This window comes from Coenobita brevimanus, chromosome 39, assembly GCF_032717465.1.
Source record: "Coenobita brevimanus isolate Jiangsu-jjx chromosome 39, ASM3271746v2, whole genome shotgun sequence".
Lineage (NCBI taxonomy): Eukaryota > Metazoa > Arthropoda > Malacostraca > Decapoda > Coenobitidae > Coenobita > Coenobita brevimanus.
In genome coordinates this window covers 14,200,750-14,226,974 of record NC_136992.1, presented here as the reverse complement: position 1 = coordinate 14,226,974, position 26,225 = coordinate 14,200,750, and the positions used below count along the sequence as shown (strand labels likewise).

General features: G+C 43.2%; 1 protein-coding gene across 1 annotated transcript in view; it reads left to right on the top strand.

Moving 5' to 3' along the window:
• LOC145396858 (scm-like with four MBT domains protein 2) overlaps nt 1–26,225 on the top strand; it is a 196,851-nt gene that overhangs the window by 115,136 nt on the left and 55,490 nt on the right. The window contains exon 6 of the mRNA XM_080270146.1: nt 18,013–18,721. Coding sequence (XP_080126272.1) covers nt 18,013–18,721 — 709 coding nt within the window. The remainder of the gene's footprint in view (nt 1–18,012; nt 18,722–26,225) is intronic.

The following is a 26,225-nucleotide window of genomic DNA, read 5'->3' as shown; positions in this document are numbered from 1 at the left end:
TTTTTTAGCAATAGTATTGTTTATGAGGATAATAACTGTTATGCTACATGTTCAGAGCTCAACTCCTTGCTCTCTGTGCACGAGCGACTGGTCTGGGGTTCCCTTCAAGACCGGGTTTAGAGCATGCAGCTAGAGGAACAGGGCATAAAAACTCGGGTCAACCAACCTTACGCGTATATTACCACAAAGATACACAATGCTGGACACAATACAATGTCCTGTACAGATTAAATACACTACCAAAGATACAGAGGACCCAGGTTGGGCTACCGGTGACTGGGCAGCTGCAGGCGTCGTCCGGGTGTGGGAGGGGTCCTGTCAGGTGTGCTCTCTCGCAGGAGGCACGGGACCACCGTCAGGGGCTGGGTCGTCTGAGGTGGGCTGCTGGGCAGTGTAGAGGGAGGCCTTTCCCTGGTGGGGCCTTGGTGGGTAGGTTGACCCTCAGGACTAGGGCTGAACAGGGTGAGCAGGCGCTCTTTCCTGTGCCTGCTTCTGGAGGAGGGCTGCTCTTCAGTGAGGCTGGGGAAGTCTCGTCCTGGAGTTCTGGGGTTGCCCCTGGGTGGCTGGGGGCTGCGGCCTCGTTCAGTTCGAGAGGCCATCAGGGGCTGCTTGCAGCGTCCTTTCCTCCGGGAGTCCGACAGCGAGGGATGACGTAGGGGCACTGGCTGCAATGAGCGTATTCCCAGACTCATATGGGGCCGCTCCATATCTTCTCCAGCTGCAACTCCGCTGGGGAGCTGGCCTTGTGGGGAGAGCAAGAGGGGTGTCTCACTCGGCCTCTGGGGGAGTGAGGCGAGCAAGGGACGTTACCCTTGAGGGGCGTCACATGGGTAGCGGATGAGGGACAGACGGTGGCCGTTCCCTCCCGACGGGCACAGGGGGCACTGTCGTGGTTCTGCTTGACCCTTGGGCATCAGGTGAGAGTCGGATGGTGGCCGTTCTCTCCCCGGTGCGGACGGTGGCTGTCACCGTGGTCCTGCTCCCTGTAGAGGCGGCAGATGAGGGATGGATGGTGGCCATTCCCTCCCTGACGGGCACTGAGGGCACCGTCGCAGTTCTGCTTGTGCCTGCAGGGGCAGCAGGTGAGATTTGAACGGTGGCCATTCTCTCCCTGCCGCGGATGGTGGCTGTCGCAGTAGTCCTGCCTTGCCTTGGGAGAGCAGGTGAGAGTCGGACAGTGGCTGTTCTCTCCCTGGCATGGATGGTGGCCATCACCACGGTTCTGCTCCCAGCGGAGGCTGCAGGTGAGGGTCGGATGGTGGCCATTCCCTCCCCGGTGGGTACAGTGGATGCCGCCGCGGTCCTGTAGGGAGTGGTAGGTGAGAAGTGTATGGTGGCCGTCTTCTCCCCGACGTGGGTGGTGGCCGTTGTTGCGGTTCTACCTGGGACTGTTAAGGAACAAGTCCCACCCTGATCCTGGCGAGTGCTGGTCTGGCCTGAGAGTAGTGCGGCGGGGTGGCGTACTTCCCGCAGGCTCCATTGAAGGGAAGAGGGGCGTTTGGTGGCAGGGGACGTATGCCCATTTGGCTCGGGCCCTTCCCGCGCCTCCCTGTGGTCCCCCATCGGGGCTGGTCTTCCCAGTGCTGGTATTTCATTAACATTACCGGTGGTGTTTCTGTGTCAGTCTCTGTAGATTGAGTAAGGTATATAAGAGTTTGGGTTTGGGCCTGGAATGCATCTCTGGCTTTTCTTCTGTATTTTATGGGGAAAATTGCTTTGATATCTGACATACATGCTCACCGAACACACCCACCAGTACACAGCACTGCTGGAAATCAGGTTTTGGGTGTCCTGAGATGGTGTGGTCATGTGGAGAGAATGGATGACAATAGTGGTGAAAAAGGTATATCTGAGCGAATTTGAAGGAGGGAGGAGGCAAGGTAGGCCAAGAAGAAGGTGGAGAGATGTGGTGGATGAAAATATGAGGAAGAGAGGTATATATGGAAGTTGGTGAGGCTAAGGGGCTGATAAGAGATCGAGCTGGCTGGTTGAATTTTGTGCAGAGAGGTGCATGACCAGGGATTTGACACTCCTTTTTAATGTGACATCGTTCGGATTGGCTCTATCAGATAGGTATACGTGAAGCTACAGAACATGGTGAAATTTTTTTGGTCTGTCAAATGGAGCCAGGATTTCGAGGGCTTGAATGATGAGTGAGTGGAAGCATGGCCCATTGAATTGTGCTAACTTTGGCCGTCTGGAGGTTGCTATTCCTCACCCTGCCCTAGGGTGGGAAAGGAGGTCTGGATGATGATATCACCTCCAAAAATAAGTCAAGGTCATTTGTATTTGGCACAAGGACTTGGATTACCTTAGGGTACCATCATGTGTAATATCATAGACCGAAGAAAAAAAAGTGCAAAGAAGTACTGAATACTGTAATAATACTGACAAAAACAGTAAGTATCGTCATTCATGTGGTGAAACTTATTAATAATGGTCTATCTATCTATCTGTAGCCCGACGCCCTAATCCTGCAAAGGGTGGCCGCAGACAAAATGCCTCCAAGTCGCTCTGTCACCCACCATTTGACTACCCTCCCCCCAGCTCACCCCCCCCTCCCTCATATACCTCTCAACTCCATCCCTCCACCCCATCCTCAGTTTACCCCTCCCTCTCCCTCCCTCCACCTCACCTACATACACCCTCTTAGTCAGTCTTTCATTCTCCACTCCCTCCACATGTCCAAACCACCCCAGTGCACCCTTCCCAATCCCCCCAACCACATCCACATCCACCCCACAACGCTCCCCCACACCCCCATTCGCCAACCCGCCTCTCCACGTCACTCCACATGCTCCTCTCAAGCAGCGCACCCCCACCGCTCCCACTCTCGACCCGTTCCCCCATTGCAAGGTCCACGCCCCGTCTCCACACGCCAGGGCAGGGACCACAACACCATCATGCAGTGACTTCTTAACTTCCACACTCACCTCCCTACCTCTCACCACTGCTCTCAGCGCACCAACAACCCTCCCTCCCCGCTGCACCCTCCCACGTACCCCATCCCCCAAAGTTCCATCCCCACTCATCACACTACCCAAGTACTTGAATGCACTCACATTCTCCATATCCTCACCATCCAACCCCACTGCACACTCTGTGACTTCACTCCTCTCAAACACCATAATTTTACTTTTGTTTACATTAACTTTCAGATTCCTCCTCCTACACACTGTCCCAAATTCATTCACCAAACTTTGCAACTCCCATTCATCTTCACTCAACAATACTCTATCATCAGCAAACAGCAACACCAGAAGCTTCCAAGTCTCACCCTCATTCATTAAAGCCACCCCCACATCCGCTGCCCTACCTTGCACCTCCTTTACAACCCCATCCATGTATATATTAAACAGCCATGGAGACATCACACAACCCTGTTTCAGTCCCACATTGAGATTAAAGAACTCACTCAGCTCACCATCCACTTGCACCGTAGCCCTAGCTCCCTCCTACATACTCTTCACAGCACTCAACAATTTCCCCTCCACTCCATATATTCTTAATACCTTCCACATACCTTGCCTATCTATTCTGTCATAAGCTTTCTTCAAGTCCATGAAGGCAGCATACACTTTCTTTCCCTTCTCTAGATACTTCTCCACTAAACATCTTAGAACAAATATCTGATCTACACACCCTTTTCCCTTCCTAAATCCCCCTTATTATTCTCCAACTAGCTCCTCTGTCATATGCCTAACCCTATCAATGAATATTCTACCATATATTTTATCATTTACACTAAGAAGGCAAATACCCCTATGGTTACCACATACTTCTCTCCCCCCTTTTCTTTTGTATATAGGAACAGTTATACCTAATTTCCAGTCCTCTGGAACCCTTCCCTCTTCCCAAGCCAATCTACATACCTTCCATATCCACTCCACAACAATCTCACCCCCATACCTAAGCATTTCACCACACACTCAATCAATTCCTGGGCCTTTCCCAACTTGATCTTTTTCATCGTTTCCACTACTTCCACCCTACTGATCTCTTCCTCCCTTCTCTCATCTCTTCTTCTCCAAGCCATTCCCCAGCCACTTATACTCGCACTGCTCTCACTCTCTACATTCAACAAATCCTCAAAGTGCTCCTTCCATCTCCTCAATTTCTCTCTCTTCTCCACCAACAATCTATTATTCTTATCTTTCACTCCCCTACTATTTCCCCTTTCACACTGCCTTACTTTCTTTACCTCCATCCAAAACAATTTCTTACTCTCCCTCTATTTCACACTCAGATTCCTCCCAAACTCTTCATCCACTTTCTTCTTACTCTCCTTCACCAGTCTCTTAACCTCCCTTCTCCTGTAATAATACTGACAAAAACAGTAAGCTTCGTCATTTATGTGGTGAAGCTTATTAATAATGAGAATAATAATAATAAAACTGACAAAAACAGTAAGCTTCAGCATTTATGTGGTGAAGCTTGTTCATAATGGTAATAATAATAATAAAACTGACAAAAACAGTAAGCTTCATCATTTATGTGGTGAAGCTTATTAATATTGGTAATAATAATAATACTGAGAAAAACAGTAAGCTTCATCACTTATGTGGTGAAGCTTATTGATAATGGTAGGGGGCGCTCACCATTCGCTCACCCGATGTAGTGCTGCTCTCGGGTGTCTGCCCTTTCCTCTCCTCCCTCTGTTCCTTCCCTCCTCTTCTACCTTTCCCTACTTCATTCTTTCCTCATCCTTCTGCCCACGGGTGACTTTACACTCCCTCTTTTGTCTTTCTTTCCTTCATTCTTTCTTCTTCCTTCTGCCTATGGGTGATTCTACTTTGAGTGACAAGCCAAATGGTTTCCTGTACACCAGAAAACCATTTACCATGCTCGATACCATTTACTACGCTGGGTGGTAACCGTATAACCAAATTATGGTGCCTGGTGGTGTAGTGGGTAATTACGGCACTCCAGTTGGATTGAGCTGGTGAAGATTTATATCCAAGGAGTGATTGGGGTTTATTGCTCATGTAATGCCACTCAGGGATGAGTGAGGCTGGTCACTGTCATCTTAAATGTCAGGACCATCTTGCCTAGCCCCAGGCTCGTGCACTCCCCATGGGGCAAAGTAGGATTGGATGATGGATGGATAGATAATAACAATACATGTACTGACAAAAACAAGAAGTTTTGCCATTTATATGGCGAAGCTTAATTAAATGAAAAAGTAGGTGGTAGGTGGTGGCAGCCATAATTCATAATATAGTTCAACCTACTTCTTCCTTCCCCTTTCTCATTCTCTGTGTCCCACCTCCCTTCTTCCTGCTCCTCCCTTTCCTTCTTTTTGCTTTAATGTCTCTTCTTTCCACTTCAGGTGGCTCTACACTGACTGACAAGCCTAATAGATTCCAGTAATCCTGGAAACCATGTACAATGATGGTTTGTAACCATACTGTATACCCAAGTAACAGGTAACATGGTTATTCCACACCTCACCATTCAGCACTCCCCTACCACACACACACACACCCAGAATCCTTGGTGTAACATTCATTACATCAGTGTCATTTAAACAACACATCACAAACATTAAAGATAAAGTAACACCAAGACTCAACACCCAAAGGTCACTTGCCTGTTCTGTACAACATTCGGACACAACGGAGAAACAGCCACCACAGTGTACAAACAATATATATGTTCAGTGATGAATTATGCAAGCCCTGCTTGGGCTTCTAACCTCACTGAAACATGCTACAACACCCTACAGTCCATACAGAACAAGGCACTTAAGATAATCACAGGCAGCACAGCTACTGCAATTACAGACCACCTACACCAATAAACCAAAGTCCTCAAAGTCAAGGATCATGTAGATATGAGAGGCACACAAATTCTTGCCACAGCCTCCACAAACCCACACCATCCACTACATTACATGGCAGCACATCCACACACACCAAGGAACATCAAAACAACACCCAGCATACGATATCGTATGCAAATACTGTCATTTCTCTCCCCTTGCCTGTCTCAAACCAGCTTCCAGAAGTATATCCATGCTCAAATCACTCGCCGCTCCATTCAGTCACTCAGAGGCATCACACAGCTGCATGCAGGGCCTCCTGATATCCACCCTTTTGAGTACTACTTCCCTCGTGAGGACAGGGTCCACCTGGCCAGGCTGAGATGTGGGCATCATCCAACCCTCTTGAGTTCTCAGAAGAGGCTGGATGACTCCATTGATGATGCCTGTCCAGGATGCAACACAGCATCCCATACTATTAAGCACATTATGGATGACTGCATTACACACAATCGACTGCATCAACAACACAACATACACTCTTTGAGAGCTCTGTGGGAAGCCCAGTCTCGGCCGTGGCCTTCCTTAGGGACTTGGGGCTGTTCTGCCAGACTGCTTAGGGAACAACTGCTACTACTGCTACCAAATAATGGGGTGAAGTGGAGCCCACTGTGGTGCATCCTGTTAACTGGGTGAAGAGACACAAATGTGGCATCCATCCGGAAACCGAACATCCACACTAATCCATTAACCTCTCTATGGCAAGGCAATGTCAACTGCAGAGGAACATCAGTCCACTGCATGGCATGGCCTTGCAGGGACAGTTGCTTGCTGGCAGTTGATGTGTCTGTTCAGCTAGACAAACTGAAGTTGTTCAGCAACAACAACAACAACTCCTCACATCAAATGACCACAGAATGAAGCTTCTAAAATCGACAACTTCGCTAATCTGACACTGATCGACCTTACTAGCAAGCATCTGGCCACCCATAATAAACCTTTCCTCTTGTTGTCAAGGAGCTCTGTTCTGTTATTCACATTAAATATTATTCAGATTTCATCTTAATTATGACTTTAGAAAAAGTGTCCCAGCTATGCTGATTAGTGCAGTTTAATGAAAAAATTAACACTGTAATGATCTGGCAGCAAATAGGTCTTGTGTGCACGTGTTCTGAAACAGTTGTGCAAGGAACAACCATGCGTGACATAAAATGTGATAGAATTCTGAAGTTTTGTAGGCCATATACTGAACCTGTTCTGAGACAGTCATGGTACAGAACAAATGACCATATACTGTACATTAAAAAGTAGCATAATACATTTTGAAATTCTGTGCTCAGTGATACTGCAGTAATTGTCCATTATGATATGCAGCACCATTGTTGTCAGACATCTTTAGCTGACTAATTTTATTCACATGTAACAAAACATTATTGTTGAATGGCAGCAATCACCTAAATATTTTTTTCAAGCGTGTGTGTTCAAGCACTGTACTGTCGAAATTGAATACATTATAACAGTAAATATCAACCTTTAACATATTTTTCAACTCATCTCACACTCACACACACACACACACACACACACACACCGCTCGCTGGTGCAGTGGTAACGTTCTCGCTTGCCAACTGGTGGACGGGAGTTCGCGCCTCGCTCAGGTTGCGAAAAGTTTCACTGACGAAGTGGGTGGTTACTGTCCCCCTTGAGCAAGGGGACGTGTGTGTGTGTGTGTGTGTGTGTGTGTGTGTGTGTGTGTGTGTGTGTGTGTGTGTGTGTGAAGGTCACAGCCTTGCCCTTAGATCGGACTATATGAGCTCTCAGCTCCCTTCCGGGAGGGTAAAAGCTGACGATCACAACCATCAAGTGATCCTGACCGACCCGGTGAATTACACACACACACACACCATGTCATGACAAGTATATAAACAAGATGATAAAGTTGATGTACTCAAATGTGGATGGAATGGTATCTAAATTACTAGAGATGAATGATTATGTCAGAGAAAATGAACCACAAATAATATGCCTAACAGACAAAATTAACACCAAGGATATCCAATGACATACTAAACTTAGAGGAATACAATATATGGAGAAGAGACAGAAATTAAAAAAAAAGAGGAGGAATTATAATATTAACTAAGAAAAATCTAGAAGTCAAGGAAATAAACCTAGATATACCATCACAAGTAGAACTGATTGCAGTAGAGATCGACACATCTGAAGGTAAAGTAATTGTAGCCAATTTGTATATGCCACCCAGATCAAACACATGGGAAAGAGACGAATATGAAGACCTGGCAGAGAGTACAATTCAGAGTATAAGATCCTTGCTACATAAAATGGAAGAGAAATCGGAAAGAATTATACTAACTGGGGATTTCAATACAAATATAAATTGGAATACTCTGGATATAAATAGCCAAGAAAGCTGTTGGGACCAAAAGCTCCTGGATCTCGTACAAGAGTTTTTCTTGACGCAACATGTGAGGGAAACCACTAGAAAAAGAGGACTTGATGTACCTTCAGTGCTAGATCTAATATTTACTAGGCAAGAAAATGACATTGACAGTTTAATATATCACCCTCCACTCGGCAAAAGCGATCATGCAGTACTAAATTATAACTTCAGGATACCATATGACATAGTAAACAGCAATGACAGTTACAAAAAGAGACTAAACTATAAAAAGGGAAATTATCAAGACCTAAAGAAGTATTTCTTAGAAGTTGATTGGGAAAATGAGCTTAGAGGACAAGATTTAAATGCTGTGTATAAAAATTTTTGTGAATTTTATGAAATAGGAGTCCAGAAGTACATCCCACAGCACAAAGAAGCAGATAAGAAAATACAGAAATGGTTCAATACAGAATGTAAAAAATCAAAAGAAAGAAGAGATTTGTTGTGGAATAGATACAGAAGACACAATAGTGAAAGGGCGTATAATAAGTACAAACAGGCAAGAAACGACTATACAAGAATAAGGAGGGAAGCCCAAAAACAGTTTGAGGAGGATATAATAAATAAAAGTAGTGATCAACCAAAGCTGTTTTACAGCTATATCAGAAGCAAAACCAAAGTAAAAGATATAATACAATCCATCACGGACGAGGGAATCACTTATACACAAGAGAAAGATATTTGTGAAGCACTAAATAAGAATTTCCAATTAGTTTTTACAGAAGAAAAAAATTTTGAGAGGGAATATGTGGAACACGCATGTCCACACATACTACCAGATATACAAATAGCAGAAAAAGTAATACAGGAGGAGTTAAGTAGATTAGACAGCGGAAAAGCAAGTTGTCCTGATGAAATTTCATGTTGGGTGTTACGAGAATGTGCAAAGGAGTTAAGTAAACCATTATTTTTAATTTTCAAGAAATCCTTAATTCAAGGGAAACTACCTGATATTTGGAAAAAAGCAAATATAGTCCCCTTATTCAAGAAAGGAAATAGACAAAATCCTCTCAACTACCGACCAGTATCACTGACCAGTGTTGTAAGCAAGGTATTAGAAAAACTTATAAGAAAAGCTTGGGTAAATCACCTAGAAGAACACAGTATGATAACAGAAAGACAGTTTGGTTTCAGAAAAGGAAAATCATGTGTTACTAATCTGTTGAGCTACTATGACAGAGTAACAAACACAATACAGGAAAGGGAAGGATGGGTGGACAGTATCTATTTAGATTTGAAGAAAGCTTTTGACACAGTACCACACCAAAGACTTTTATGGAAGCTGTACCATCAAGGAGGAATTCGAGGCAAACTGTTTTGTTGGATGCAAGACTTTCTCATAAAAAGAGAAATGAGGACAGTACTAAGAGGAAACTACTCATCATGGAAAGAAGTGACTAGTGGAGTACCACAGGGTTCGGTGCTGGCACCAATCATGTTTCTAGTGTACATAAATGATATAAACAGTAACACTGGAAATGAGAGCTATCTGAATATGTACGCAGATGATGCAAAAATACAAAGGAGAATTACTAGCACAGACTCTTGTAGGGAGCTACAAGAAGAATTAAATAAACTTCATGAATGGAGTTGTACATGGCAAATGGAATTCAATGTGGACAAGTGTCATGTAATCAAGTTTGGTAAAAGTGGAAAAAGACCTGATTGGGATTATAAGTTAGGAAATAAAACCCTATACACATCAGAAAGAGAGAAAGACCTAGGTGTGATTATCAATAACAGACTATCTCCGGCTGACCACATCAGCGAGAAGGTACGGAACATGTATACACTGCTTGCAAATATGAGAATAGCATTCACATACATAAATGAAGACATGCTAAGAAGGATAATAACATCATTCATTAGACCAACCCTGGAATATGGATCAATAGTCTGGAGTCCTCATCTCAAAAAGTATATAGACAAGATTGAAAAAGTTCAAAGGGCCGCTACAAGATGGATACCAAGCTTAAGGGACCTAAGCTGCGAAGAAAGACTAAATAAACTGACTCTACCAACACTACAGGAGAGAAGGAAAAGAGGTGACATGATAATGCTATATAAGTGCATATGGAGAAGCATCAGCAAGAGGACACTGCAAAAAACTGCATAAGAAGAGAGGTAATAAAGATGTAAGGAAATTCAGTTTCCCAAACAGAGCAATTGATCAATGGAATGCACTACCAAATGAAATAGTGTGTGCCAAAACAATTCACAAATTTAAGGATATGTACGATAAATATGGTCCAAGACACGGGACAATACGAGCTTGACTCATTCCTGTAAAGATACAATTAGGTAAGGTAAGAACACACACACACACACACCACATCAATTCATTCTTGTTCACTCACTCACTCACTCAACTCACTCACTCAATCACACACACACACACACACACACACACACACACACACACACACACACACACACACACACACACACACACACACACACACACAAGGCAAGAAAAAAAGCATGGAATGAAGTGAGAAGAAGGTATAGTGAAAGGGCTTGGAAGGAATACAAGCAGGTAAGAAATGAATATATAAGGGTGCGGAAAGAGGAAGAAAGGAAATACGAAAAATATATTGTAACTGAATGTAAAGAAGAACCTAAACTGTTTTATAGGTCTGTAAATGGTAAAGTGAAAGTTAAGGACAGTATAATGCGATTGAGGGATGGAGATGAAACTTTTGAAAGAGAAATAACTGTGTGAAATAATGAACAGCAAGCAGATGGAGAGAACACTTTAAGGAATTGTTGAACATAAAGGATGGAAGTGATGCGAGTATAAGTGGCTGGGGAGTGGCTGGGAGAAGGAGGGAGGTGAGAAGACAGGAAGAAATCAGTAGGATAGAGGTTGTGGAAGCAATGAAGAAAGTTAAATTGGGGAAATCCCCAGGAATTGATGGAGTGTGTGGTGCAATGATGAAGCATGGGGGAGAGATAGTAGTAGAATGGATGTGGAAGATGTGCAGATTGGCCTGGGAGGAAGGTAGAGTTCCGGAGGATTGGAAGTCAGGTATAATTATTCTCTTGTACAAAGGAAAAGGGGAAAAAGAAGTGTGTGGTAATCATAGGGGCATTTGTCTTCTTAGTATAATAGGAAAATTGTATGGTAGGATACTTATTGACAGAGTTAGGGAAATAACAGAGGAATTAGTTGGAGAAGAACAGGGAGGCTTTAGGAAGGGAACAGGTTTTGTAGATCAGATATTCATTCTTAGATCTTTAGTGGAAAAGTTTCTAGAGAAGGGAAAGAAGTTGTATGCGGCTTTCATGGATTTGGAGAAAGCATATGACAGGGTGGATAGACAAGGATTGTGGAAAGTATTAAGAATATATGGAGTAGATGGGAAGTTGTTGAATGCTGTGAAGAGTATGTATGATGGTGCGAAGGCTGCAGTGCGTGTGGATGTTGAACTGAGTGAATTTTTCTCTTTGAAAGTTGGGTTGAAACAGGGATGTGTCATGTCTCCATGGTTGTTCAATCTGTACACGGATGGAGTAATAAGAGAGGTACAAGGTAGGGTAGTGGATGTTGGAGCGGCCCTGATGAGAGAGGGTAGTGTCTGGAAAATCCCTGTACTGTTGTTTGCAGATGATACTGTGTTGTTTAGTGAAGACGAAGGGGAGCTGGAAGGCTTGGTGGATGAGTTTGGGAGAGTGTAAGAATTGGAATCTAAAGGTGAATGTAGGGAAGAGTAAAGTGATGGTCTTTGAGAGAGGTGAAGTCAGTGAATGTACAGCGAGGTTGGATGGTGAGGAATTGGAAAATGTGTGTACGTTTAAGTACTTGGGTAGTGTGATGAGTAAGGATGGAGGTATGGAGGGTGAAGTGCTTGAAAGGGTACAGCAGGGAAGAAAGGTTGCTGGTTCCTTGAAAGCAGTGATAAGAAACAGGGAAGTGAGCATGGAAGTGAAAAAGTTACTACATGACAGTATTGTGATACCAACTCTAATGTATGGAAGTGAAGCTTGGATGTTGTTGTAATGGCACAAGCCAAGAGTAAGAGCAGTGGAAATGAGTTATTTAATCCCTTAACCGTGGGGCGTCACTTTCGTGATGCTTGGGAGCAAGGGATCATACCGTGGGGCGTCGCTTTTGTGATTCTGTGTTATTTTGAATTCACCCGGGCTTCCAAGTGGGGGCTTGTATCATCTATCAGTACTGCCAATGTCCAACACTAGTCAGCACTCCTAATCTCATCTGTACTCCCATCCATTGTTGACAATTTAGCCATTTCTCCCCGTTCTTGACTCCCCTCCCTACCCCCCCTCCATTACCCTATCCTCTCGCCTGCCCGGCCATGCTACGCTAAGTAAATCTTCCCTGGAATTTTTCACTGATTTCATCCATTGAAATAATCCCTATGTCGTATTCTTATACCAAATAATATATACAAGAAAGAAATAAGGTAAGTGAGAGTGCCATACACCTGGAATTGGCTAATTATCACCTGACAACACCTCACGTGCACTCGTTCGCTAATTTTCGCTGTTTTTTTCCCCTTGAAATATGCCGTATAATCTATTTTCGTAATAAATATACATGTAAGGAGGGAAGGGAGAAGCCTAAATGATATTTACATTCACCTGGAACTACCTACTTTATAATGTATTGTCTAGATTTCCTGCCAATCATATCAGTGCTACACAAAGCTGTTTCAAGATTTAACATTGGTAGCTCTGATTATATATCTCCTAAGTAGGCCTCTAATCTATTTTCGTAATAAATATACATGTAAGGAGGGAAGGGAGAAGCCTAAGTGATATTTACATTCACCTGGAACTACCAAATTTATAATGTATTGTCTAGATTTCCTGCCAATCATATCAGTGCTAGACTTAGCTGTTTCAAGAAGTAATATTGGTAACTCTGAATAACCCCCAAGCAGGCCTCCAGGCTGGCCCTGCGTTATCAGTTTACTCTCATCTTCCGAAGTGAGGGGACGTATGTTTCTTCTTGCTGACTTCAAGGCCTTTTTTCACCCCCATGCAAATGGCTCTGTGACCTTTACCCCCTACTAAACCTCGTGTGGAAAGAGGTAAAGGGCTGACAATTGATAAAAGAGTGACTACGATCTTTCTATTGAGTAAAACAGTGCAAGTGGAATTGTGAATAATGTGTAAATAATGTGTAAACAGCAAGTGAAAGTAATGAATGTAAATATACGTGAACAATGGAAAATAGTTTTATAAGTTATTTCAAGTGACAGTGCACAACACAGTGTAAATAAAATAGAAATGTAAATAACGTAAATAAAATAGAGAACGTAAATAGAAATGTAAATGAGTAGTATTATAAGAATACGAGTATATACCCTAGGAGTAATGAAAGTGAAAGTTTCACTCTAGCATGTCTGAATGCTATGAGTTATGAGAGTGAAGATGAAAGTGACATTCACTCTCAATGCCAGTATACAGGACGAGAAAGTGAATGCTACGTATTTTACTGAAAGAAATTGAATCCCTACAGTGACAATAAACTAATACTACTGAAGGAAACTTATGGATAAAGACTGTAGATATATATAAGTGTTATATAGTAATAGAAATATAAAGTGTGAGGGGTTTTATGAATAATAAATGACAGAGTAACAAAAGCGAACTAGTGCCAGTGCGACGATCAGACGCGCTCGTAATTTCCATTGCTTTCACAGTGTTTTTTTTTTAGTATGGATCCCAAACTACTTGAAAATTGTAGAATAGTGTTTATAGTGTTTGTATCTGGCTGTGGTAATCATATTACGGGTTGTCGGGAAGTGTAAAATGGAGACTTCGTTACCGTACTTCAGAGGTCTCCACAAGTCCTACGGTAACCGATGAAGGCTCAACAATCATTCCAGGAGAAAGCTGAAGGTATGTGCCATAAGCATATGTAATTTTATTATTCTAGGACTAATAACTGATTTTTGGCAAATATTTTTTGAGAGTCTGTCGGAGCCCAAATAACCCCGCGGCACACGCAAGTCATTGGTAAACAAGCCCGCGGTGTAGGGGTTAAGAGAAGCCTGTGGAGTCACATGGAGAGACAGGCTGACAAATGAAGATATAAAGGAGCATTGTGGTATGGATGTGGATGTGATAGGAAGCATTAGGAGGAATACACTGAGGTGGTTTGGCCATGTGGAGAGGATGGAGGGTGAAAGACTGACGAAGAAAGTGTATGTGAGTTAGGTGGAGGGGGGGAGAGGGAGGGGGAGGCCGAGGATGAGATGGAGGGATGGGGTGGAGAGGTATATGAGAGAGGGGGGTGTGAGTTGGGAGCAGGGCAGTGAAATGGCGGGGGACAGGGCGACTTGGAGGCGATTTGTTTGTGGCCACCCCGAACAGGATTGAGGCGTCTGGCAATAGATAGATAGACAGAAGCTGCAGTTAGTCCATGTGTTGGAAGAGGAATTTAGGGAACCCTGGATGACAAGCATGGCAGAAATTGCAGTTTACATGAATGAGGTGCTACAGCTGATGAGGGACTTAGGATGTGAGGAAAGTAATGGGGCCAGTTAGTGAGGCTGGATGGATCATGAAAGAATATGCTGACCAATCAGTGTGACCTGTTTATGTCATCATTAAGAGCTCTCCGGAAAATGGACAGTTACCTAAAGACTGGAAAAGAGCAAATATTGTGCCAGTCTTCAAGGGAGGAGATAGGGAAGATCCACTCAGTTATATATCTGTGTCACTTACTGTTGTTGTTTGTAAAATCTGTGAGAAAATTATTAGAAAAAGATGGATTAAGTGTTTAGAAGAAAAGGAAGTGTTAACACCAAAACAGTTTGGTTTTAGGGAAGGAAGATCTTATGTTACTAACCTATTCAGTTTTTATAGTAGAGTAATAGATGTCATACAAGAGAATGGTGGGCAGATTATGTCTATCTTGATCCCAAGAGTGCAAAATTATTTTCGCTTTGCAATTTATGGTGGACATTAAATATGAATATAACTGTAAAGTGTTTTAGAACAGAATTGGGCACACAGGGTTGAGGTGTAAGATGAGAAAACTACATTATGGTTAGTAGTGAGTGTTACAGTGGTACCATACTGAGTTATCTTTAGCTTACCTTACAAGAGGTAAATGATAGCAGCTGTGTTAAACACATGCTGGAAAACAGGATTCCTGAAGTAAGCAGGTTAGATCATAATGCACAGCTCATGTCAGATATATGCCTAAACTACAATAATAAAACAAGGATAGCAAGGTAATTATCTTTCTAAAGTTCAAATTTTAATAAGTTCAGACTGTGTGGACACAAGCACTTTAAATTTTCAAGGCTGCACTGTATTCTGTTCCAGCGAACTCTAAATGATTTTATTCAGCTGAGAGCGACTAATACAAGCATGAGAACGTCTATACTGTTACCGTAAATGTCTCATGATTAGGAGTCTTAGGACAGTTTTGATAGTTCTAGCTAGTGCCAAACTATTTTGTGTAGCTGAAAGTGAATCTTAGGAGCCTGAGTGTTAAGATAATATAGACATAGTAACTACAAGTACTGGGTTGGCTTAACAGCATAATTCTCAGAAATTCTGTTTTCATTACCACGAACCAACAACAGTGGAGAGTGGATTTGCTCATAACTGTTGAAGCAAGTATTTACAGAGTCATTTGTTGAGACAGTTGCAGATAGGATTGTGTATCATCTTGTATCAGATAGGTTACTGTATGATTGAATTCTTTCACTATATTCTCTCTGAGTACGGCTGGTGTTGGACAGTTGACATTTATTTTCTGTACCTTCAGAAGACATAACTCTGCTAGGCAGTTGACATGCCTAATCTATACCTCTAGAAGGTGTTCAGTAAAGTACTTCATCAAAAGTTGATGACAAAAACTCATGCACTGGGAATTCAGGGTGAGCTAGCAGAATGGATTGAAAATTGGCTGACCATCTTGTGCCAGAGACTAGTAGTTGGTGGGGAAGCTTCTGGCTGAGCATTAAGTACCAATGGTGTTTCCTAGGGTTCATTGTTAGGTCTTTCATTATTTATCCTTCTTTCCTCTTCAAGAGTGAGAGCAGTGGAAATGAGTTACTTGAGAGGAGCATGTGGAGTGACGTGGAGGGACAGGTTGACGAATGAAGAAGTGAAGGAACGTTGTGGGGTAGATGTGGATGTGGTTGAAAAGATTAGGAGAAATACACTGAGGTGGTTTGGACATGTGGAGAGAATGGAGAATGAAAGACTGACTAAGAGGGTGTATGTAGGTGAGGTGGAGGGAGGGAGAGGGAGGGGTAGACCGAGGATGAGGTGGAGGGATGGAGTTGAGAGGTATATGAGGGAGGGGGGGGTGAGTTGGGGGGAGGGGAGTCAAATGGTGGGTGACAGAGTGACTTGGAGGCGTTTTGTCTGCAGCCACCCTTTGCGGGATTAGGGCGTCGGGCTATAGATAGATAGATCCTCTTCCGTCTTTTTTTCCTTCATTCTTTCCTCCTGCTCCTGCCTATGGGTGACTCCACACTGATTGACAATCCAAATGGTTTCCTGTACACCAGGAAACCATTTACTATGCTGGGTGGTACCCATATAACCAAACTATGGTGCCTGGTGGTTTAGTGGGTAATTAAGGCTCTCCAGCCGGATTGAGCCTGTGTAGGTTTATATCCAAGGGATGGTTGAGGTTTATTGCTCATGTAATGCCACTCAGGGATAAGTGAGGCTGGTCACTCTCATTGTAAATGTCAGGACCAACTTGCCTAGCCCCGGGCTTCTATGCTTCTCATGGGACACCGCTGGACTGGATGATGACGATGATGATTATTGATAATGGATGTGGGCACTAAAGTGAAAGATATGAGGATGACACATCACACGAGAAACCTGGAGAACTACATAGATAGTGGCATGGTTAAGATAGGGAGTGGTCCGAATAGTGACAGATGCCATTCAGAGTGGGCAGGTGAAGAATGATGCATATTGGTCCTGAAAATCCATGAACCAGATACTCTTTGTTAGAAGGTACTTGGAGAAAGACCTAGATGTACTGATCAACAGTGACCTCAGATTCTACAAACAGTGCAATTAACTGGAGAAGAAACACAGATCCTACATTTATATAAAGAGGCTGTTTAGGCACAGTAATAAGGAAATAGCTCTCACACTCCCTCTCCAGGTTTCTTACAAGTCCACCTTTGAAATATTATGTGCAGTGGCTGCTAGCTCTGAAGCTGGATATCACAAGGATTAAGAGGGTCCAGGGGCCTCTCCCATACATAATACTCGAAGGATATCAGAGAAGGCTGCAGGCACTGACCCTCTTTTCATTACAGAATAGACACTTGTGCAAGTAGCTAATTCAGAGTTCCAGAATCCATCTTGGATATCAAGATATCGACTACCAGCAAATATTTAGAGTAAACACCATCACAATGAGGAAACACAGGTGGAAGCTTGAATTGAAGTCTTTCCTTACTGGGACATTAGGTAATTTTTTCACATATAAAATTTGAAATACCTGGATTCTGTCACCAGCAAAAACATGATTAGACAAAGTTTTGTCAAGCCTGATTTAGTGAGAGATTGAATGTTTCCTCTTTCCTTATAAAATTTTCAAGTGTTCTTCCTACCTGCATTGTAGATGGGAGAAATGGGTGGGGCAGAGCCTTCATCTTTGTTATACTATTCTCTCCTTATTAGAGTATTAGCCTACACCCAGTAACTTCATTCATGGTACCTCCTCAGTATAGACTGTAAAACTTTTTTAGGTACCACTTTTCCATGTAACATTCACTGTCTGTTTGTCCCAGTAACTTTTTATTTGCTCCATGGCATGTCTCCATTTCAGATACCAACCACCCAGCTCATGCTCTGGCTATGAGGAGGCTGAGTGGGGTGCGTTGCTGGAGCTGAGTCGTGCTGATGCCCACCACTCCCCCATGCCCTCATCACTCCTAGCACCACCACCCCATCACCTGCCCCATCATCTACACCAAGGAGTCAGGCTTGAGGTGGTCCATCCATCCAGACCCCATGTTGTGTGTGTTGGTGTGGTTGCCCAGGTGCTTAATGAACACTACTTTAGAGTTGAACTTGATGTGAAAGCGGAAGAGGGAATTTCGTGGATCACCTCCCTAAGTGACCCACTGGTGCTTCCATGTGGATTTTGCAAGGAAAATAACTTGGTGTTATTGCCTCCGAGAGACTGGGAAAATGAGGCATGTTTTGACTGGAGTTTATGTACTAATTTTGAACTTGCTTCCAAAAATATATTTCCAGACTTTGAATCAGCCGAAAGTCTGGGCTTTCTCTCAGGTATGCGGTTGGAAGCAGTAAATCCTCAGTGTCCAGATCAGATATGTGCAGCAACTGTGAAGCAGACTTGTGGCCATTTGCTAGTCATTCAGCTGGATTCTGAGCCAGATACAAAGCCAGTGATACATTCAACAACCAGTCAAGACCTCTTCCCCACTGGCTGGGCACAGGCTAACAACTACCCACTGCAGCTGCCCGCCCAGTATTGCCCACGGCCCAGGAGAGACCACAGTCCCATTGAGGTTAGGTTTTAGAGATTTCCACATGCCTTTGACCCTCAGTTTCAAAATGGTTAGAGTGTAGAGATATTTGTCATTGCCTTCTTCCACTTGCTTGTGATCTTCAGTTTTCTGAATGGTTAGAGTCTAGAGATATTTGTCATTTCTTTCTTCCTCTTGCTTGTGACCCTTAGTTTTCTAAATGGTTAGAGTAGCCTGTAGAGATATTTATCTTTGCTTTCTTCCTCTTGCTTATGACCCCTCAGTTTTCTAAATCCCATGTATACAGTATCCTGAATTGATCATGATATAGCCATGCTTTTGTATGATTTTATCGGAAGGAATAACTCATGCAGGCTTTCAGCTTCTGGTTTGTTCCTCACTAGTGTCATCTTTCTTGCCATTATAATATCCTGCCCACCCCGTCCTATCATCCATCCTTTTACACTGACTCCTTAAGCCTGAGAAGTTTCTCTAAAGCTGAATATACTCATGTGACATTAACCAGAAGGAAATACAGTGTAGTTACTGGGTATATTTGGACTGAAAGGGTTTAAAAAACACTCCATTTAATTGTTCACACAAAACATTGTATTGGTGCCCATCTCAGTTATCTTTACATTTCCTGCATTTTCTCTCGGTTTCGTAGCTCTTATTCTGTATATTCCTGGGACACTGGCTAATCAGGCTTTAACTTTTCTTCCTTTTCCCCGTGCAGCATAGTTGTATGTGCAAACAGGAGAGTAGCTGACTCATTTTCCTCCCTGTACATTGCTGATCTGTATACCTTATCATTCTCATTTGCTTTCATCTATCTATCTATTGCCAGACGCCACAATCCCGCAAGGGGTGGCCATTTGACTCTGAGTTAGTTGTTTTACAGGGAGGGGCACTATCCCTCCACCAACCCACTTGCTGACACATAGGGAGCACGTATGGTTTGGTTATATGGTTACCACCCAGCGTTGTGAATGGTTTCTTGGCTTACAGGAAACCATTTGGCTTGTCACTCAATGTAAAGCCACCAGTAAAGGAAAGAAAAGCAATAAGAAGTGGCAGGAAAGATGGGAGAAATAGGAAGAGAGGAGGGCAGGCACAGAAAAAGAATGATAAAGGCTAAGGAAGAAGTAGGCAGCACTACATTCCTTTATCATATCCTTTGACTAATGCAAGAAAGCCTTGGTTTAATCACGCTTGTTCTAATGCTGTCCGCAACAAGGAGAGGGCCTACAAAAGGTACCGGAGCCAACCCACCCCTGCATCACATCATCTTTACGTTTCTGCCCGGAATCGTGCTAAGTCTGTTCTTCGCTCTACTAAAAATAATTTCATCCATACTAAATGCTCTCAACTCTCCGACTCGAATTCTTCCCGCTCCTTCTGGCATCTTGCCAAAAATCTTTCTAACAACTTTACCTCATCATCCTTCCCTCCTCTTTTCTACTCTGATGGTTCTGTAGCTATTTCTTCTACTGATAAAGCAGATCTCTTCGCACAGACTTTCTCCTCCAATTCTACCTTAGACGATTCCGGTGCTGTTCCTCCATCACTTCCCCCCTCTGACTTCCTCATGGCTGACATTAAAATTTCTTCAGCTGATGTATTTTCTGCCATCACTGGCCTCAGTACTAACAAGGCATATGGGCCGGATGGGGTCCCTCCTGTTGTTCTCAAGAACTGTGCTTCTGTGCTTACACCCTGCCTAGGCAAACTCTTTCGCCTTTGTCTGTCAACTTGTACCTTTCCTTCTTGCTGGAAGTTTGCTCTCATTCAGCCAGTCCCAAAGAAGGGTGACCACTCCCAACCCTCCAACTATTGTCCAATTGCTTTAACGTCCTGTATTTCAAAAGTTTTCGAGTCAATTCTTAATAGAAAAATTTTAAGGCATCTTTCCTATCACAACCTTCTTTCCGATCGTCAGTATGGGTTCCGTCAGGGACGCTCCACTGGCGATCTTCTCACCTACCTTTCAGGCTCCTGGTCATCCTCCTTTCGGGACTTTGGCGAAAGCTTTGCCATTGCACTTGACATCTCTAAGGCTTTCGATCGAGTCTGGCATAAATCTTTAATTTCCAAACTGCCCTCCTACGGTTTCTATCCTTCTATCTGTGCCTTCATTGCTAGCTTCCTTTCTGGTCGTTCTATAGCCGCTGTTGTAGACGGCCATCGTTCTTCTCCTAGATCTATCAACAGTGGTGTTCCTCAGGGCTCTGTCCTATCACCAACTCTCTTCCTTTTTATTCATCAATGATCTTCTAAGCTGTACATCTAACCCTATCCACTCATACGCTGACGACTCCACCCTTCACCTTTCCATTCGGTTCCCGCAACGCCCATCTCAACAGTTACTTCAACAAGCAAGGGATGAGGCTATGGCACACCTAATGTCTGATTTGGCTCGTATCTCTGACTGGGGTAAAAATAATATGGTTGTCTTTAATGCATCTAAGACTCAGTTCTTACACCTATCAACCCGACAAAATCTTCCACAGGTATACCCACTAATGTTTAATAATATTCAGCTTAATCCTGCATCATCCTTGAACATGCTTGGGGTTTCATTTACTCGGGACTTATCTTGGAAAGATCATATTACATCTCTTGTAAAATCTGCTTCCAAGAGATTGGGTGTGCTAAGCCGACTCCGCTCTTTCTTTACCCCTGCACAATTGTTGACTCTATACAGGGGTTTTATCCCCCCCTGTGTGGAGTACAACTCTCATGTGTGGGGAGGCTCCCCACATACAGCTCTTCTCAATAGGGTGGAGTCAAAGGCTTTTCGTCTCATTAACTCTCCTCCTCTTACTGACTCCCTTCAACCTCTGTCTCTTCGCCGCACTGTTGCATCTTTATCTCTTTTCTATCGCTACTTTAATGATCACTGCTCCTCTGAACTGTCTGCTTGCATTCCTCCACCTCTACGACGGGCGTGTAGCACCCGTCTGGCAGCAAACTCTCATCCTTTTTCTGTCCAACTCTCTAATGCAAGAGTTAACCGTTACTCCCAGTCTTTCAGGTCAGCTCTGGAACTGTCTCCCTCTGTCTGTATTTCCTGCTGCCTATGATCTCCAGTCTTTCAAACGCAGTGTGTCCAGGCATCTCAAAATGATTGGATCTTGAATTTGGCTCTATATTGTATTTTGTTTTTCTCTTGGAGGGAACTGTTACTGCGGGCTCATGGCCTTTGGTTCCTTCTTCCTCGCATAAAAAAAAAAAAAAAAAAAAGTGAGTGGATGATGGTCGCCACCACCTACCACTATGACAGCAATAAATGGTATGCTGAAGTCCCTCAGAAGACTTCTTTGACTTTGAAAGCGGTAGTTGACTCTGGTCCAATTAAACTCAGAGACATATCGGGAAAGAGCGGTGCACATTTATGTTTTTGTTTTTGTTTTTTTTTTCTCATTAAGAGGCATAAATGATTTCCTGTAAACCAGGAAATCATTTACAATGTTGGGTGGTAACCTTATGACCAACCAACCTATGTTCCCTATGTGACAGCAAATGGGTTGGTGGAGGGTTAGTGCTCTTCCCTGGAAAACGACTACAGTAACTAAGAATAACTACAGTAACTAAAAATATGAACAAGAAGCCTCGGACCAGGAATGACCAACAGGTGATGACTAAGGACCAAACAAAGGACATAGTATGGATTGCAACATGGAATGTAAGGGGCGCAAATGGTGAGGTGAAAGAGAGAGAGATTGTCCAGGTGCTTGAGGATGCAAAAGTGGATGTATGTGGAATAACTGAGACAAAATGGGGAGGTGAGATTGTGAGAGAATGGGAGTATAGATGGGGTATATGTGTTGAAGTAGGTGAAAGTGAGAGGGTAAAAGAAGGAGATGGTATCGCTGTGTGCAAGATATGGAAGGAGACTATAATAGAGTATGGATCCATCAGCTCAAGGATTGTGTGGGCAAGATTGAATGTTGGACGTGTTTATGCACCAACTCAAGATCATGCAAGTAGAGTGAAAGAAGAGCTTTGGACAAATGCAGAAGCAAGCATGGAAAAGTTTGAAAGGAATGAGAGAGTGTTTTTGATGGGAGATATGAATGGAAAAGTAGGGACTGTGAAGGTTGATGGAGTAGCTGGTGAGTGAGGTGTGCCTGTAGAATTGGATGAGAATGGCAGTGGTCTAGTGGACATTTGTACGAGAAGGTGGTTGGTGATAGCCAATATCCTCCTTAGACATAAAATGATCCACAGGTATAAGTGGTGAGTGTTGAGAAGGGAGGGTGGTGAACTGAATGAACAGAAGGCAGTGATTGATTATGAGTGTGTCGATGATAAAATGAGAAAGTGTGTAATGGATGCAAGAGTGTATAGAGGTTTGGGGAGTGGACTTTCTGCCCACCACTTGGTGGTGGTGAAAGCTAATGTTCAAATGAAATGGAGGAAGAGGAGAAGGGAAGGACAGGAGGAAGTAGTCCATACAAGGAGGGTAGAAAGGTTGCAAGAGGATGGAGAAAAGGCAGAATACTGGGTATAAGAGAGAAGTGGAGGAGCGATTGGGTAAATATGATTTTGAGCAGATGGGGGACGTGGAAGGTGTGTGCAAGATATTCACAGAAGAAATCTGTGCAGCATGTGAGGTGGTTTGTGGAGTGAAGAGAAGACGTTAGGGACCACAAAGGACAGCATGGTGGAATTAAGAGGTGAGACAGGCTGTGTCACAAAAGAAGAAAGCATATAGTGGGTGGATGAGAAACAGGGGCGTGGAAGAAGTTGAGACAGAAGAGAGAGTTATATGTAGAGAGGAAGAGAGAGGTGAAAAAACTAGTAAGGGGGAGTAAGAAGAGAGTGGATGGGGAATTTGGAAGGAATTTGAGTGTAAAGTGGAGGGAATATAAGAAAATATTCTGGGAATTGGTAAAGAGAGTTAGTCAGGGTGATAAAGAAGTAAGTTGGGGAGTGAAATATAAAAATGGTAAATTGCTAGTGGAGAAGGGAGAAAAAGTGAACAGATGGAGAGAACACTTTAAGGAATTGTTGTACACAGAGAATGAAAGTAATGCGAGTATAAGTGGCTGGGGAATGGCTGGGAGGAGAGGGTGGGAAGAGATGAAGGAATCAATAGGATGGAAATAGTGGAAGCAATGAAGAAAGTCAAAATGGAGAAAGCCCCAGGAATTGATGGAGTATGTGGTGAAATGCTGAAGCATGGGGGAGAGATAGTAATAGAATGGATATGGAAGATGTGCAGATTGGCCTGGGAGGAAGGTAGAGTCTCAGAGGATTGGAAGTCAGGTATAATTATTCCCCTCTACAAAGGAAAAGGAGAAAAAGAAGTGTGTGGTAATCAAAGGGTCATTTGTCTTCTTAGTGTAACAGGAAAAGTATACGGTAGGATACTTATTGACAGAGTTAGGGAAATAACAGAGGAATCAGTTGGAAAAGAACAGGGAGGTTTTAGGAAGGGAACAGGTTGTGTAGATCAGATATTCATTCATAGGTGTTTAGTGGTAAAGTTTGTAGAGAAGGGAAAGAAGTTGTATGCATCCTTCATGGATTTGGAGAAAGCATATGACAGGATGGATAGACAAGGAGTGTGAAGAGTATTAACCACTTAACCGCGGGGCGTCACTTTCGTGACGCTCAGGCACAATGGATCATACCGCGGGGCGTCACTTTTGCGATTCTGTGTTATTTTGAATTCTCCCGGGCTTTCAAGTGGTGGCTTGTATCATCTATCAGTACTGCTGGTGTCCAACAATAGTCAGCACTGCTAATGTCATCTGTACTCCCATCCATTGTTGACAATTTAGCTATTTATCCCCGTTCTTGACTCCCCTCCCTACCTCCCCTCCATTACCCTCTCCTCTTGCCTGCCCAGCCGCGCTGTGCTAAGCAAATCTTCCCTGGAATTTTCCATTGATTTCATTCATTGAAATAAGCCCTATTCCCTATTCTTATACAAAATAATAATATACCAAAAAAAAATAAGCTAACTGATAGTGCCATACAACTGGCGTTGGCTAATTATCACCTGGCAACACCCCACGTGCACTTGTTTGCTAATTTTCCCTGGTAATTATCCCTTGAAATATGCCATATAATCTATTCTCGTAATAAAAATATACATAAGAAAGGAAGGGAGAAGCCTAAGTGATATTTACATTCACCTGAAACTACCCAATTTCCTGCCAATCATTTCACAGCTTATAAATTAGCAGCTGTCACCTTGCTGATGTTGTCAACCCTTGGCTGCCCCATATCCGCCTCATCATTTAGTTCAGTGTTGTTTCTTGAGATGAAAGTACGTAGTACTCGCGCCCCTCCATTTCCACCGCTTCTAGAGGGCCCTGTGACCTCTACCCCTACTAAACCTCGTGTGGGAAGGGGTAAAGGACTAAATGACTCTGCTGTGGAGCATGAACTGGCTAATTTATCCATGATAATGATGGACAATGACTACAATCTTTCTGGTGAATCGTGTGATGAGCCAGTGGAGGAAATGGTGATAAACTACGAGTGCTTCAGTGTCCCAAGTTCATCCTGGCTCCAAGGGAAAGGAGCCCTTATTTACTGGAAGTGACAGTGTATAACATAGTGTAAATAAAATAAAAATGTAAATAATTACTAATATAAGAATATGAGTACAAATACTTGGAGTAATGACAGTCAAAGCTTTGCTCTCTACACAAGTTTACTGAACGAGAAAGTTGCCTGGAGTGAAAATAAACTACTATTACTGAAGGAAACTTATGGATAAATACTGTATACATATATAAGTGTAATAAAGTAATAGGAATATAAAGTGTGAGTATGTTTATGAATAATAAAAGACAGAATACCAGCGGGGAACGAGCACAAGTGGGAAGCTCGTACGCGCTCGTAATTTTCATTGCTTTCAGAGTTTTTTTTTTGGTGTATGGATTCCAAACTACTTGAAAGTCATAGAATAGTGTTTCTAGCCCATTAAGTCCGGGTCGGATCTTAAGACGGGTTCTTTTGATGGATACCGGGTCGGGACTTATGAGTAAAAGAGCCTCAGCCGACGGGGGACGTCGTATGATACCCCCCACCTTTCATGTTGCACTCAGAGTGGTCTGGGCTCTGATGTCATGTGTAAACAAACCTGCTGGTACAAATATACCGGGTTTTGGGGTGGATTTTTTTTGTATTTTCGCATTTTATGGTCAAATAATTACCTAAAAATGACTCATAAATCGTAACATAATTTTCTACAAACAAATATATGCCAAAATGCTTCAAAAATATGCTATAATAACAGTACATGTAGCTGATTTTTTTTCACGTTTGCACACACGCAGGGTTAAGGCAACACGATTGTGTTTATCATGGACTTAGAGGGAAAACTTCATTTTTCGCCCTCAGCACTGGCTTCAGATGATATGGCAGAACTGAACAGTAACTTGGAGAACTCTGAAGTGACTAGTAGACTCGGTGAAGAGAGGGAAGTGCATGACATCACCGATTTTGAAGGATTTTCAACCAGTGATATACTGGGGGAGGCGGTGGCTGAATCGGTAGAGAGGCGGCTTGCAGTCCTAATGGACCC